The 16,838-nt window shown below is 44.5% G+C and overlaps 1 protein-coding gene across 4 annotated transcripts in view; it reads left to right on the top strand.

The window, feature by feature from the left end:
- Nucleotides 1-14,383, top strand: part of FBXO38 (F-box protein 38) — a 46,419-nt gene extending 32,036 nt beyond the window's left edge. The window contains exons 15-22 of one of the 4 annotated variants that reach the window (XM_045826050.1): nt 1,269-1,778; nt 6,927-7,027; nt 7,232-7,334; nt 9,914-10,080; nt 11,307-11,452; nt 12,067-12,170; nt 12,660-12,773; nt 13,537-14,383. In XM_045826050.1, the coding sequence (XP_045682006.1) occupies nt 1,269-1,778; nt 6,927-7,027; nt 7,232-7,334; nt 9,914-10,080; nt 11,307-11,452; nt 12,067-12,170; nt 12,660-12,773; nt 13,537-13,715 (1,424 nt within the window). In that variant the 3' untranslated portion in view covers nt 13,716-14,383. Of the gene's footprint in view, nt 1-1,268; nt 2,004-6,926; nt 7,028-7,231; nt 7,335-9,913; nt 10,081-11,306; nt 11,453-12,066; nt 12,171-12,659; nt 12,774-13,536 lie in introns of all 4 variants that reach the window. The other 3 variants (XM_045826040.1, XM_045826031.1, XM_045826059.1) reach the window with 3 other exon arrangements.
- Nucleotides 14,384-16,838: the final 2,455 nt, after the last annotated feature.

Below are 16,838 nucleotides of genomic sequence, written 5' to 3'. Positions count from 1 at the left end.
ATTGTGACTCCCAGGTGGAGGCTTTAGGAGGTGGTGGCATCAGGGCTCAGGGATTATTGCAAGGGATTAGTCACCGAGCCAGCCAGAGCACTGAAAACAGACATTGCCCAGATCATAATCTCTGCAGCTGTGCCTGGGGAGTGTTGGTGGCTAGTTCAGTGCTTAAGGGAGTCCTAACATTTTCTTACAACCCTTTGCCTCCCTTTAAATCTGGCTAGCAGCCTTCTGCCAAAATTTGCCTCACCAAAAAACTGTAATTTTCTTAACTTTTAGGTTCATACATCTTCCTTGTCTTTCCTACCCTTCTATTTCTCAGAACCATATGCTTACCACTTTCAGCAAAGGATGAGGCTTTTAAAAATTGTCCACTCATTTTTCCTTGGGCACCCTACTCCTTAATATGTGAGAATGTTTGGTATACAGTTAACACCGAACTAGTAATATACATACCCTTCTGTGTACGGAGAGCTCAGTTTTTTAGACTTGGAAAATTTACCAATCAAGGTAAATTTTGACACTTGACTGATCACTCAATTCTTATTTTATTCCTTTTAAGAAATTCAGATATCTTTACACTGTGGTTGAAAGGAGCTTCAGTGGAAACTGAAAGTTAGGGAAAGTAATATGACCAGCTGACTAACCTCATGTTTCCTTGAAAGTTCAGTTTCTGAATTTAGAAACTAGATCTTCTGTCAGCCTGACAAAACCTGAGTTGTTTAAGCATTTCTCACATACTCATTGAGCCTTACTGTGCCCCAGGTACTGTGTCAGGTGCTGGGAGGGATGCAGGGATGTGTAAGGCATGGACTCTCTGGGGAACCTCTAGTCTGGTGGAAACGTCAGGTTCGACACGTGTAGAAGAACGTGACAGGGAACGTACTCCAGTGGTTTGGGGGTGGGGTGCAGAAGAAACTGAACAGAGATCCGAGGCCGGAGAATTGGTGAGAACAAAGCCCTCCGTGTAGTAAGGCAGGGTCATAGTCAGTTTGGGCTGTGGTGTGGAAAGTATCCTGAGGGGAAGGAAGTGGAATGTAAGTATGGAATCCGATCATGGTGAGCCTGGGAAGGCTGAGCTGAGGAGTGTATAAACCGTGTGGGCACTAGGGCACCGTAGAGGATTTGTGAGCAGTTGAGTGATGTGGTCACCATTAAACTTTAGGAAAGTTCGTGTACATTGTTCCCTGTCCAAATTTACTCTGACCTATTGTCCAGAATTTATACTGAAATCTTTTCTTTTCCTCGGGCCATTCTTCTTTTTCTGTAAGCAGTAAGTGGAAAAGGCAAGACTCCACTTCGAAAGAGGTACAACTCCCATCAGATGGGCCAGTCGAAGCAGTTTCCCCTCGAGGAAAGCAGCTGTGAGAAAGGCTGTCAGGTCACCAGTGAGCAGATCAAAGCCGATATGAAAGCAGCTAGGGATATTCCTGAAAAGAAAAAAAACAAGGATGTTTATCCCAGCTGCAGCAGCACCACCGCCAGCACAGTGGGAAACTCCAGCTCGCTCAGCGCTGCTTCTCAAAGCCCTGACTGTGTAAGGACGGTGGACAGCGGCGGCTCTTCCGAGCCTAGCCCTACAGAAGTGGATGTGTCCAGGCAGTGTGTCTGCTCCCCCGCTGGGTCAGAGGACTCTGAGGCCATGGAGGAGGGAGATGCAGAGAGTTCTGTCTGCCCCAGATGCTGCTGTCACAGGCCTCAGGAATCCCAAAGGAGAACTAGCAGGTGTTCTGATGAGGAACGTCCTTCAACCAGCCGAGCCTGTGTTGTGAATGGCCCGGATGGTACGAGATCCGCCTTTTCCTTTAGGACTCTGCCACAAGGGGGGTCTTCAGGCCCAGCACATGATGAGAGGACTAATGGGAGTGGCTCGGGGGCTACAGGTGAGGACAGGAGGGGGAGCTCCCAGCCTGAGAGCTGTGACGTGCAGTCTAATGAAGACTACCCTCGGAGGCCCCTAACAAGGGCCAGGAGCAGACTGTCCCATGTACCGCTGGTATCTGAGTCAGGTATGACAATGCCGCCAGGACTGGCACCTGCAGGGTAGGACTTGAGGAGGTGTTAGTGTGTTCCATGAGGTTTCCTACGTGAGGCCAGCTGGGCAGACTGAGTTCTGTGTTGGGGTTCCGTTGATCCTACAGGGTTGGGGCTAATTTTCAGCAGTGATGGGGGAGGGGAGGGTGTGTAAAACAGCTTACAAAGCATCCAACCCAGAAAAACTCCAAAAGTTAAGTTTCTAAGAAAAAAAGACCACTGTGTATATTGACCCTAATTAGGACCCCGGTTCTGACGTAAGTCCCAGCAGATAAACTCGGCTGCCCTCCCACACTGAGGAAGTCTTACCGGGGGTGAAGCTTGCACCCTCAGCCCGGAGTTAGGACCGGAAGTTGCTGGGGCTAGAATATCCTCCTCCACAGTTACTTAGTCATTCTTTCTGAAGTCTAGTTTAATTTCTAGTTAAGTTTGCCGGGATATAAGCAGGTAAGTACTTCAGCTGAGAATTATTTTGGTGAAGATATACTGAAAGTATATCTATGTATATCATTTCATTAATATTTGTAATGTGTATACAAAGGCATTGTGTTGGGTGAGGGAGAGCACATTTTCTTAATCATAATTCTGTTTATCTGACCTTATTTTTAAGTCATCTCCTCTGCCTTCATTAAGTTATGTAATCTATCAATGAAGAATAATACATTTTTATTTTATCCAAGTCTCCCTCAATTTCAAAATCTTAAAATCAGCCCTGGGACATCAAGTCAATGCGTTTTTATATACTAAGTAGAGCTGATTGCATTATGTAAATTTAAATTAACAAAAATAAGCTTTTATAAGATAAACATGAGAACTTATATGCTAATCATCATAGTAGCATGAACTCAGGTTTAAAGATAGGAGTTTTATTTCATTATGATTTCATTATGCTTTGCAAAAACTAGTTCTGCCATATGATGAAAATATATTTTTTCCAGCTTGGAGTTTAAATGCTCTGTGATATTTTTTATCCATGAGTGAATTCATCATTTTAACCATTTTGAAGTGCACGGTTCATTGGCAGCAAGTGTGCTCACGCTGCGGTGTGGCCGTCACCGCTGTTGCTCTGAATCAGACTCCTCGGTCATCCGAACCGGCACTCTGCCTGTGAAACAGAAACACGCCGTTCCGGCCCTGTGGTGGCAGAGTTTTATTTTTTCATATTTGTACCGTCAGATCTGTGTGTTTGTTTACCTTTATGATTTTTTTCTTTATTTTTATGCTGTGGAAGCTTTTCTCTACAACTGTTTCAGATAATTGTTTACAACTTCACATTCTTTTATTTGTTTGTTTATTTTAATCTGTGGGAACTAACTTGATTTATTTCAAATCATCACCAGGTTGTGTCAGTACTGTTTATTGACATCCATTCCCATGTCATTATTTTGAAATGCTCTTTCATCATGTATCTTTGATACACCTAAGTTCGTCTCTGGACATTCGGTTCCAGTGCTCCGTCCTCTTTTGTTATTCTTTGTCAGAACTCCTTGACCAGTCATACATTTATTATTTATTTTTATAGTTGTATTTTATGATAACTTTGTCACACTCTCAAAACAAATCTTGGTTTTGGTGTGGAATTCTGTTACATTGATTGAAAAGATTATTGTCATTTTTGCAGCATTGAGACTTCCTATGTGGAGACTGTTTTTTCTCCTGTTCTGTCTTATGGTAACATTTTATCATTGTTACCATTTGGGGGGTTTTGTTTTGTTTTTGTTTTTAACATAGATCCTTATATTAACCACTGGGGACTTTTACTTCTTTCCACCTTGTGTTCTGCAACCCCATTTATCATTTCCTTCTGGCTTGTTTTGTGACTAGAACTTTTCTCAAGTTAAATAATTCCCTAGAATAAAAAAAAATTCATTTATATAGTGTTTTTTTACTTTTTTAGTAAATTACATCTGTTATCTTTTGACTTTTTTTTCAGTTAGGGAGGCTTCTAATGTATGCAGCTAATGTGTATGTAGTAGGTAAATTTTGCTCTAATATTTTTTAAACACAATACAAATATCCATTACTTTCAATAATAGCTTTTCCGGAGAAATGTCAAAGTGCTGATGTGAATATTATCCAGCTCTCTTTTGGAAAGAAGAACAGGTTATTTGGATGGCTTTCAACTTTTTATTTTTAATCTAGCTTGTTTTTGATATCTATTGCCATCCTACCTGAAAAGATTTAAGGAGAAAAATCCAAACTAACAAAGGAACAAACTTAATTGAGTTTTTAAATTGCTTTAAAGAAAACATTTGAGTTTTTTATTTAGTTTTCAATTTATGGCCTTATGTAGTACATATGTTAGAAACTAATATAGTTATTTGTCTTGCAAATTTTTAATTTGGGAATAAATGTCTATACGTTTCCTATTTATCCTAATTGTATAATACTTTATAAAATAAATGTCACAAAAATGACTGATTAGATGGTCAGAGAATAACATTCAGGGTTAATATGGTGTGACTCTCATAAATACTAACCTGTTTCCCTAACACCTAAGATGGGAGGGGTCTGCTTTTCTGGGTTTCTGTAGCATTCTTTGCTAACTTCAACTATAGTATGTTGTCATTTCATGTTTTACTGTCTGTCTTCCAGTAGACTCTGAGCTCCACGAGGGCAGGGACAGTGTCTGCTTGTTCGCCATTGTATTCCCAGCTTCTAGGGGAATGTCTCATGTGGTGTGGGACATGGTGAAAAATTGTGAACTTACTAAGGGGCAGGAACCATCACATGAAGCATGTTGATACTGGATGTTGAAATCACTAACAGTTGTCCCTAAACAAGATTACTTGTCCATAAACAGAGAGGGAGGCATAAAAATAATATAACAGGGTAAACTCTGTTGTCCTTTTACATTGGGAAGCCGTTTTCAAGGTAATCAGCGTATAAAGTGTGAAAACATAAGCCTCCACTTTGGGTGCTCTGGAGAGCAGGCAGTTTAGCTTTGAACCTCATATTCTAGTGCAGTATAGGGGAGGGGAGGGTTTGAAAATTGACCCTAAAAGGAGAACGCTGCTAGAAGCCCCTTCTTTCAACACTGTCACAAAGGAGTGGGCACCAAACTGCTGTTGTGTGTTTGTTTGCTTCCATTTTTGTGGTGCAGGGAGAGGGGGACCAGGACCTGTTGTTGGTTGTAGCGAGTGTGTGAATTTTGTCAGTCAGGTGAAATAAGCTGCCTTTCGAAGATGCCTTGCCAGTGAAGGGAATCGGATTTGACACAGAGTTCCTGCAGGAATAGTGTGGGAGGCAGCCTTCCCTGGGTTGCCCAGATCAGCAATTTGTGTCTTTTTCAAGAACCCCAGGGTTTTGCTTGCATTCAGGGAGATGCTGGAAGTTTGCTGGGTAGAACTTCTGAGTTCCCTTTTAGGCTTGGACCAAAGCAGCTGCTTTCAGTTGTTTCATATGGTAAGATTTCACAAAGATTTCAGCTGGTGGAGGAAAGGTTTGGTATGTTAAAAAAAAACAAACCAAAAACAAAACAAAACCCTTCGACTAACCAGAGTTCCTAGAGTAACCCCACGCCTTTGGGAATTTGCAATATTTGCATCTTATTTCCCTGTCTGTCTTAGTAATCTGTCATGTGTAAAGTCAGATAATTACCCAGTGGGATGTTGTTATCTAGTCGTGGTATGTGAAAGAGCAGTGTGGTGGGAGGATTTTACTCACCAAGCTCAGTCTTTCCTCATGGAGTGTCCGCTGCAGAATGACTATCAAAAGTGAGGACTGACTTTTACTGTCTTGTCTTAGAACATATACATGCTTGTTAAGTTGTAGAGATGAATTTAGAACTTGCATATAAAGTCATACTAGCTTTAATAATTAAACTGTAGTGTTTTAGAGCACTGTTGGCACATGAGTTAGGGCATGCTAACTAGGGTTTGGCAGGTGAAAGACTGCAGATTCTCTAGCACAGTGACAGCCACCAGATTGCCTGGGTTTGGCAGCCAGTTCCACTAGTTTTATTTACCTTTGCCAACTTCCGACATCTTACTCCCCTAATTTGTAAAATAAGGAGAATAATAAATCTATCTCAAAGGGCTGCTAAAAGGATTAAATTATTTTAGTACTAGTGAAACCCTTAGAAAAGTGCCTGACACACAGTAAGTGCTCAGTAAACATTTGCTATTATTATATCATTTATGTGTCTATGATGCTTGCATTCATTCATTCATTCAGTGAATGCTGAGTGCAATTCATTCAATAAATATTCATTTTAGATCATTAGTAGCTGGCATGGATACAAAAATTAAGATGGTGTTGTTGCCCTCAAGGAGCTTTTTAGTTTAAATGGAACAATAAAAGAAGTGTACAGGGAATTACAGAACCCTATTAATGTTTGGGAATCCAGGTGATTTGTCAGAAAAGGTGACTTTTGAGATGGTGTTTTCAGGGATGGGTAGTGTTTCCCAAAGTGGACTCAGGAAAGTTGTTCTGAGCAGAAGGAACTAGAATGATCAGTGGCGTCAGAGGCATGGGCAGTGGGGGCTGCCTAGGATGTAGGATGGATGAAACTGACGGTGGGCTGAAGCATGGCTCCAAAGCTCAGGCATTGAAATGCATTTATTAAGCAGTAGCTGAAAATTTAAAGTTGTTGGCAGGACACTGGTGAGTTTAATCCACCAATGATCTTTTAGATGGCTGGGGTGACTAGAGGTGGGAATGTTACGTAGATGGTTGGAATGGCTCAGGGGTGAGAAGGGGCTACTGTGTTTGCGACCATGGAGGGTCATCTGGTTTTGAAGCAGTCGGTTGGAAATAGCAGTCTGACTCTTCCACTGGGGACCACGTTGTAGATTTGAGAGCTGCCTTGATGGAGTTTATATACACACAATTGAATGTGCTATCTTCAAGGGAAGAAAGCAAGGCTGAAATTTGCATGTTCCTCTTGCTTTTTCTAGAGGTTGCTAAAACAAAGCCTCGTCATTCTGTGAAGCGGAAGCGGACAGCAGATAAGTCCACCAGTACCAGTGACCCTGTGATTGAGGATGACCATGTGCAGGTGAAGAAAAAGCCCTCACCTTTCAGTGCAGCCAAGGGCCTGAGTAATGGAAAGGAACCAGGGTTTCCACGATTGTCCGCTTTCCTTGCTCTAAACAAAAGAACTCGGTCGCAGCAATTTCTCACTTATGCCAGTGAAAACATTTAAGTGTTCCAAAGAAAGTACAGAAGGAGACCTCTAACTTTAAAATTTCTCTCCTCATAGGTCCTTGTGTTAAAGTCCAAAAACCTGGTGGGTGTCACCATGACCAACTGCGGAATCACAGACCTGGTGCTAAAAGACTGCCCCAAGATGATGTTCATCCATGGTGCGTACCCAGGCCTGTGTCAGGCACGGCGTCGTGAGCATGTGTAAAGAATTAAGGGCTCACACGCACTGCATTACTGTGCTATTTTTCAAAGGAATCACTGTGTGGGATTATTTCTAATTCTGTCCTGCTCTGTAGTTCTCAGATAATTAGTAGTATTTGTGACAGAGATTTGCTTGGTTCATCCTTTAAAATAGCCTCTCCTTCAGTCCCTCTAAGTGGTGTTTGCCGCCTGACCTGACCAAACCAGATAGGCCTCAGCTTGAATCCTGCCTCTGCTGTGGGCTCACTGTGAGAGGCTGGATGTGTGTTTGTGACTGTTTTCGGGGGGAGCGGTGACTGGGCCTTAAGTGCTTAACTGCTCCGGCTCTGGTTGACATGCTTAATCACAACCTCAGTTGTGGCATGTGACCGTCAGTCCAGTGGCCCCATCTGTCCCTCGTTGCCAGGCCCTTCATCGTCCACCACCTATACTTGTGTGTTTAATGCGTGTCCTTCCAGTCCATCTTTCATGTGTTTGCTCGTACACGTTTGCCTCTGAAACACTAGGGCATTACTAGTGAATGTAAAATGTTTAAATTCATAGTATGTCCTGTACATGATCTGTTTCTTTTTCTCTTTTCACTCATAATTACATCATTGATACCTATCCATGTAAAATGAGGATCTGACTCGTGTCTTGCCTTCGGACAGTTATATATAGTCTTGGCATTTAGTTTTTTTCAATCTATAAAGTGTGCCGAAGATGCTTACCTTATAAAGCATGCATGAAGGTTAAATGCTGTGATTGGTGTGTGTGTGTGTGTATACACATACATCCATCCACACAGTAGAGGGTCTGACCTCTAATAAAAGCCTAATAAGTGTTAAGTTGTATTATATTAGTATTGCAGAAAATAATTAGGGGCTTTCTTTTCTTGCACTTCTTCTGTAACACTGGTAGTAAACAAAACACGACAAATTGTTACCAAAAATTTTTCTGTAAACTAGGAGAATCCCAGAAAGGAGAAATAAAACTGAGATTTAAACATATAACCTCTCTCTTGAATTCTAGAAAACACCAGACCTATGTGGGGAGCCCTAGGCCCACTAAGTAATACCTTAAGAGGTGCATTCCAACCAATGAGGTCTTAACACATCTAATAAATAATAATTGCCCATGGTAGTTTCCTCCTAAAACAGGGCAGGGGCCCTTTGAAAGCTCAGAAGATCATGACGGCAGGGAACCCAGCCTAGCTTAAGGCTGCAAACAAGGGCTTTTAGCTCTGCCCCCAGAGGTCATCCCTTTCTCTGTGATGATTGCTCGGAGAATTTTCACCTCGGCGCTTGACTGGGTGGCTCTCTTTGTATCTTCCGTGACCTAATGGTGGATCCCATGACCTCAGGCTCAGCCTTTTGTCCTTAAACCACATTGTTTAGCTCACAGGACAGGGGACTTAGATAAGTAACTCAGTCACTAGAAGACAGCTAAGTTATGTCGGGTGAGATGACCAAATGAGTTTGGAATGGCCTTCACCATGTCTGGTTTTATAGCCGAGAACCATTGAACCCCTATCCCCGGGTAGCCCTGTCTCTGCCTTTCCTCCTTTCCTGCCTCCTTTCTCCTGCCCTGTCGCAGGAGAGATGAGTCGGAAAGGCCGGAGACTGGACTTCCCCCGTTCGAACATCAGGCTAGCTCCAGGGCCGGAGTGCGCAAGACGATGCTATCTGGGTCAGAGGCGTTACAGAAGACTCCCTTAATGCGTTAAAAAGATCGGACATACCGGCCTTACGGTTTTATAGTATCTTCCATCTGATTCTCACTGTTGAGTTGGACCAGGTTATAATCTATGACAAAAATAAAATCAGATTGAAATTTGAGAAGAAAAAAAATTTTTTTTGGACTTGGTATACTATTTTACACCTGCACTATCTGGCACGGCAGCCAGCGGCCACACGTGACTGTCGAGCACTTGACCTGTGGCTAGTGCCTGAGGAACTGCTTTGTTCATTGTAGTTAACTGCACATCATAGCTGCAGACGGCTGGTGGCTGCCACATTGGACTGTCCACCTGTGGACCAATGGTGGCATGTGTTTCTGGGTCTTTGAAGGTTCTGCTTTTATACCCAGTGTAGGAATTAAAATCAGCTCTGCTCGTTTTCTGTGGGTGAATGCAAAAAAATATATGTGAATTATTCCAGGTGTATTTGACCATCACCATAAACTGTAGACTTTAATTGCTACCACCATTCATTCTTTTCAGTAAACATTTCCTGAACAATTCCTATGTTTAGGCAAGTCATTCTGTGGGACTTGGATTCCTTGCCAGTGAAATCTTAGATGAGAGAAGATACCTGACCATCCCTCTAGCATGTGGGTGACCCCCTCCTTTTGAACAGAACAGAGTCCCCTTTTCAAATTACTTAACTAGCTGTTGTACTTTATGACAGTACATGATGTGTGAGATATTTATTACATTGTAGTGTTTCATGCTGAACACATCGGGCCAGTCCTCCAAGGACGACTCTAGATAGGCCGGGCATTGCTCTGTTATTTGCACAGATTTTTTGTGCCACTTACCATTGTTTTCACTTTCTAGCTACCAGGTGCAGGGTTCTGAAACATTTAAAAGTTGAAAACGCACCAATCGTGAACCGATTTGATTACGCACAATGCAAGAAACTGAACATGGATCAGGTGCTAGACCAGATACTCCGCATGCCTCCTGAGAGGAACCGCATCATATACCTACGCCCGATGCAGCAGGTACCGCACCCAGCCCCTCGCTCGGGACACCTGACCTGCAGGGATACTTCCTCTTAGTCCTCGCCTTTGGGGCTTGGCATTTACTCACTTGCTCACCCCACAGTCATGCTTCTTTAGATTCCACAGAGTTCTCCTAACCAGGCTGGGCGGTCTTGCCAGTCCTCCGTCAGGCTTCTCTGCTAGATTTCGATGGGCTTTAAAAGGAAGTTACATGGGAGGGTCGTGATTATTCTATGCATTTTCATCCTCACTCAAGTTGGCTGTAGTAAGAGAACAGGCTGGTTTCACTGCCCGATTCAGGTCTGGTTCACTGCCCTATAGCTCGTGATTTAGCTTCTGTCTTAGTTTCTTCATCAGTAAAATCAGAAGAATGAAAACCTGGCGGTTAAGTTCATGTGTGAAGTGCGGAGCAGCGACTGGCATGCAGTAAGCAACCCTATGATAGCTGCTGTCACTGTTACCATTTTCATTACTGTGAAGAGGAAACATTTTATTGTGCCTATACGAGATTATGGATGTTAGCTGAACACTGCACAGTATTCCTAAACCAGACCAGCTTGCTGTGTGCCTTTACTTTATACAGGGATGGATATGACTTATTTCTCAATAAAGCAACAAAAAATATAGAATAAACGCTATATGTAAGACTCTGCACTTAATTCCTGAAGGGAGTTGAACTATCAAACTATCTCTGTTTGAACAGACTGTCGAGTGTCTACAACGTGCTGGGCTGAAAAGACTCAGGTGGCATCCTCCTTCCCGCGGGGAGTTTGCCTTTCCCGGAGGGGGTGGGCGTGAATGCCACTGGGCGGCCGGAGGGGCTCCCTAAGTAGAGATGAGGAGGAGGGCAGTGCCTGAGGAGAGAGCAAGGGGAATGAAGGCCAGCGGGGTGGGCGAGGAGCTGGGGCGGGCCGAGGTCAGCTTGAACAGGGCCTGTGGTTCTGTAGTGCAGTCAGCTCTGAACCCTGTGAGGACAGACTCTTGGTTCAAGGGGCATTTACACAACAGTGAAAGGTAAATCGCTGAGCTCGCCGGACAGACGAATTTGCTCAGCCTCGCCGCCAGCCTGGTAAGCTGTGTTCAGGGCTGAATGGGACATTTGATTTTCAAATCAGCCATAAGTTTCAAAACGTAGGGCCCCTGGAGACATTGTCCAAGCTCTAAGAGGTAGATTTCTAAGGTGCCCTGTTTTTTTGGTCCAAAGCTCTCTGTGCTGTGTTCTGTAGGTGGACACGCTGACGCTGGAGCAGAAGCTGTTCAGTGGCCCCTACCCCTACCACATCTGCATCATCCACGAGTTCAGCAACCCTCCCAACGTGCGGAACAAGGTGCGCATCCGCAGCTGGATGGACACCATAGCCAACATCAATCAGTAAGTCACCTGCGGCCCCCAGAGGCCCTTCCGCGCGGGCCCCTGGGAGCAAATCCTGTTCTCTGTTTTCGATGATCTCATCTGGGCGTTTTCGGCACTGAGACCCATGAGATACAACGTGTGAAAAACTGAGGGAGTGAGAGCCTAAAACTAGAAAGCCTACATGTATTTGCAGCTTTTGTTTTCAAATGTAAAGAAAAATTCCAGGAGCAGGAACTATACCTGTACAGCTGACTTCCCTTCTTTAGCCTCAGGGCATAGAAAAGAGAGCAAGTTAAAAATCTTAATACTGGTGTTTTACATCCTCATACAATGGGACTTTTAAGGCATCCATTATATAAGCATTATGTTAAGCACCTTATACACCAAGACATTTGATTAGAGAGTGGCTTTGTTTTTTTACCTGAAATGATTTTGAAGATATTGAAGAAAGTGATTTTGACCTGACTAGATATGTATTCTCTAGATTGAGTCTTCCGTTGGGTATTTATTATTTAATTTGAGATGTTCATTAGCATCTAGGCCTAGCACAGTTGACAGTTTCTTCCTACCCCACACCTTAACATAATTTCCAGTTTTGTAATTTTTATGTGATTTTTTTGTGCTGCCTCCAGAGAGCTCATTAAGTATGAATTCTTCCCTGAAGCCACGCGAACTGAAGACGACCTGAAGAAGTACCCCAGGTACCCCTGGGGCAGAGACATCTACACTTTAGAAGGTGAGCCGTCCCAGACTGGTTGGAGAGCCAAAGAGCTGTCACCTAACTAGATGGAGAGGCACGTGCTTGGAAGACAGGAGTGGGAGCCTGACAGTTGGTCCAGCTATGGGTGCTTTGACCATCTGCAGGTAGCAGGGACCAGCTAACAACTGAGTCTTTCCTGGCCCCAAGGTAATCCAAGCAGCGTTGAAACAGAGGGGAAGGCAATTGGAACTTGCTCTAGTTTGAGAGCCGGGAGTGCCTTGGGGGCACCTGTCTCAGCCTCTTTATTTTAGATACACGGAGGGAGGGAAAAACCATGCTGAGGCTTCATGAAAGCAGAGTCTGACCAGATAGTGGCAGAATGGGAACTGGAATTCACGTGTCCTGGTCCGATGATGCTTTTTCAGCCAAGAGGGGCGAGAGTACATTTTACATTCTGCTTACGAAACACTGCATGTCCAGCCCGGTTACTGCGTCCGCAGTAGCACTGTTGACGTCTCCTTGCAGGTGTGGTGGACGGTGCCCCGTACTCCCTGATTTCCGACTTCCCTTGGTTGAGATCACTCCGGGCAGCAGAACCCAACAGCTTCGCCAGATACGATTTTGAAGACGACGAAGAAAGTAATTGCAACCCGATTTGTGTTCTCTGGTTTGAGCCGATCCTACTGTGTTAGACACATCAGCTTGTTTGAGAGTTAGGGGCAGCGCAGCTTGTAAATCACTTCCCATGTAAACGTTTTTATTTGCTTTTTGTTGATGTTTGGTTCTCCTCCAACAAAAAATACCTCCAAATTTGTACAAGAGATAATTGTTGACTTACCAGGGGTCTCTGAAGGCTGGTGGGAAGGGTTCCTTCAGACGGATTTCCTACCTTGATGTTTTTATTTCCAGTTTATAATTTTGTTACTCCTTATTGTCAGTTATATTATTTCAAATTTGTTCCAGTTACACTAACTGTCCTTTTGCTACTTATGAGCAGCTTCTTGTTGGGTAGCACGGAGGAACTTACGATTTAGATGCAGGAATTTGGAGGGAGTTTGAAGAAAGTTGTGCATGTCGTTGTCGGCACCCTTGTCTCCTTACAGGATGTTTTCAAAACCATTTTATGAGTAAATGGATTTTATAAGTTCCATGTACAGCCACGACTTACTGAACCTCTCGGGTGGGTTTCCGCCCTGGGCCTCTGCCCACTCACGTGTGCTGCCCGGGACGTCAGCCGTGGCCGTGCGGCCAGGCCGAGGCGCCCGCTCCGTGGTCTGTGCACACACACCGGTGCCTTCGCATCCCTGTGTCCAGGCACGTCTCGTGGACCAGCTCCATCGAGCGGCTTTCCAAAGGAGTCTGATAATCACACATGCTTCCCCTTTTCTTTCTGATTCCCAAGGCACCATCTATGCTCCTCGAAGGAAAGGGCAGCTGTCTGCGGACATCTGCATGGAAACAATAGGAGAAGAAATTTCCGAGATGCGGCAGATGAAGAAGGGTGTGTTCCAGCGAGTCGTGGCCATTTTCATCCACTACTGCGACGTCAACGGCGAGCCGGTCGAGGACGACTACATCTGACGGGCCCTCCCGCTCCCCAGCGTTCTGGGCTGGCCCTCCCCACCAGGGAGGCCTCCGCGGGGGCCGGGCCGCGGCTCGGGTGGTGCACAGGAAATGCGTAAGGAACCTTGGAGCCGTATATACGAAGATTTGTACATAGAGGAACTATACAAAGACATTTCCTAAGTACCAGCTTTATATCATATGTTTATATCGTTTAATTTAAAAATTCATTTTAATGAAGGCAGATCATTGGAAAGAGTTCATTTTTTGACTTAGTTCATAAATGTCACTTTTTGGCTGAGCCCCCATTTACTATATTCTTAATAATCACTGTCATCCCCTTAAATCTGTGCCTTTTCCTTCTCGAGCGAAGCGGTTTGAGTAAACCCGTTGGAGAGTCTCTGTGTCCTGTGTGCTTTCTTCGTGTTTCTAGTGAAAGAGCTGCACCCCGTGGCCAGAGGGGCCGCCTGTGTCTGTACAATATTGTGGGGCTTTTTCCTCTTGGTATTACAGTGGCCATATTTCTTAAAATCAAATAAAAAGATATTCATGAGTTTAAAAAACTGAGTTTTGAGAGGGAAATGGAAAAGTTTGCAAAGCATTTCTAGTTATTTATTTCCACATTCAATTGTGTATATGCTTTATCTTGAATATAAAAATAAAAATAAAAGTTTATTAAAAACTTTTTTCTTGCCGTGGACGTGAATCCCTCTTTTTAAAGAAGAACTGCAAATTACACACGAAGGGAGCGGGTGGAGTGGCGTCTGAGGTTCCGGTGTAACTCCCTTTCCCGTGTTGCTCTTTTTTAGTTCCGTGGCTGCAAGGTTTCCAGCTCAGGGAACCACAGGACGGAGAGGGCACAGAACAGCATTTCCCAGACTGGTCGTCGGGAGATGGCCTCTGTCCTTTCTCGAGGAGGGAGGTTAACCTGACATGGCAGAGATCTCTGCAGTTTTTAGAATATCAGGTTAAGACAAAAAAAAAACTTTTAAAGCAGCACCTGCTTTGCCATGTGCTAGCTGAGTGACCTCAACAGTTGCTTCACTGAAGGTCTGGGGGAAACCTTCCAGTCTTTTCAAACAGTCATGTGCCCTGTGGTGACGTTTCGGTTGACGACAAACCGCAGGGACGATGGTGTTCCCACCAGATTATAATGGAGCGAAAACATCCCTGTCCCCTGGTGATGTCACGGCCATCTGGTGGAATCTCAGCCCGGCACGTCAGCGTGGTGGGAGCCCTGGCAGGTGGTTCTTGCCGTTTCCATAACTGACGAAGCTTGGGCTGCAAGGCCCGTCTCAAAGGTGGCTGAACCTGGGCGGCCGCGGCCCCAGGTGAAGGAGCCCGGCTGCGTCCCGCTCTGAGGCTCCTTTCTCTCAGTGGCCTTGGTTGGCCACTGACTGGCCATTTGGGCTGCTTGAGTCTTGCCTTCCCACGTTTTATAGTCTCCTCTCCAGGTTTAAATTCACAAAGAATGAACCCTGGAGACCCTGAGCTCCTGCCTGAACCCCAATTAAAGCAGAACCTCAGGCCCGTGATCTCCCTTCCCTCAAGCTTCCTGTGTGGCCTCCAGTGTCGTGGGTCATTTCCAGGTCTGCAATAAACCTCTCCAAGTTTGCCTGGGGGTCGTTGCTGAGGGCCACCTTGCAATCGGAACCACAAGTGAGTCCAATCACAACACTGGTTGCTGATAGGCTGAAACGAGCACAAAACAATCCGTGTTTGCTGGTGTCCACAGACCTGCGGGGCGGCCCCTCCTGTAAAAGTACAGTTCGTACAGCTACAGTAGCTGTAGCATGTGGGTGTGTGTAAGTGCACCCTGCTGTTTGCACAGCACCCCAATCACCCAAGGACATTTCTCAGAGCCTAACCCCCTTGGTATGTGCTGCACGACAAGTATATAAGCGTGGTCTGGATGAGGGGTGAGGGCCCTTTGTCTAGTCCGACCCCCTCCTTTACAGGAGAGTAACGGAAGCCCAGAGGGACAGCTCACCAGTGGTCCAGACTTGGTTAAGGACGACAGGACAAGTCCCAGCGGCTGATCCACCGCCCCACCCCAGGCTGCCTCCTCCTCCTTAATGTCTATAGAAATGCAAGGATACCAGCAAGTTTTCTTTAAAAAAATATATATATATTATTGACTATGTTATTACAGTTGTCCCATTTCCCTCCATTCCCCTCCACCCTGCACACCCTCTCCCACCCACATTCCCCCCTTTATTTCATGTCCATGTGCCATAAGTTCTTTAGCTTCTACATTTCCCATACTATTCTTGCCCTCCCCCTGTCTATTTTCTACCTACCATCTATGCTGCTTATTCTCTGTACCTTTTCCCCTTCTATCCTCCTCCTACTCCCCTGTTGCTAACCCTCCTTGTGATCTCCATTTCTGTGGTTCTGTTCCTGTTCTAGTTGTTTGCTTAGTTTTTGTTTTAGGTATGGTTGTTAATAATTGTGAGTTTGCTGTCATTTTACTATACATGTTTTCTATCTTCTTTTTCTTAGATAAATCCCTTTAACATTTCATATAATAAGGGCTTGGTGATGAACTCCTTTAACTTGACCTTATCTGAGAAACACTTTATATGCCCTTCCATTCTAAATGGAATCTTTGCTGGATAGAGTAATCTTGGATGTAGGTCCTTGCCTTTCATTACTTGGAATACTTCTTTCCAGCCCCTTCTTGCCTGCAAGGTCTCTTTTGAGAAATCAGCTGATAGTCTTATGGGCACTCCTTTGTAGGTAACTGTCTCTTTATCTCTTCCTGCTTCTAGGATTCTCTCCTTCATTTTTACCTTGGTTAATGTAATTATGATGTGCCTTGGCATGTTCCTCCTTGGGTCCAACTTCTTTGGGACTCTAAGCTTCCTGGACTTCCTGGAAGTCTATCTCCTTTGCCAGAATGGGGACGTTTTCCTTTATTATTTGTTCAAATAAGTTTTCCACTTGTTGCTCTTCCTCTTCCCCTTCTGGTACCCCTATAATTTGGATGTTGGAACGTTTCAAGATGTCCTGCAGGTTCCTAAGCCTCTCCTCTTGTTTTTGAATTCTTGTTTCTTCATTGTTTTCTGGTTAGATGTTTCTTCCTTCTGGTCCACTCCATTGATCCAAGTTCCAGTTTCCTTCCCATCCCTATTGGTTCCC

The sequence above is a fragment of the Phyllostomus hastatus genome, unplaced genomic scaffold (genome assembly GCF_019186645.2).
Source record: "Phyllostomus hastatus isolate PE091 unplaced genomic scaffold, TTU_PhHast_1.1 phas_contig_150, whole genome shotgun sequence".
Taxonomy (NCBI): domain Eukaryota; kingdom Metazoa; phylum Chordata; class Mammalia; order Chiroptera; family Phyllostomidae; genus Phyllostomus; species Phyllostomus hastatus.
The sequence above is the reverse complement of the archived record's forward strand: the minus strand, read 5'-3'. Positions and strand labels throughout refer to the sequence as shown.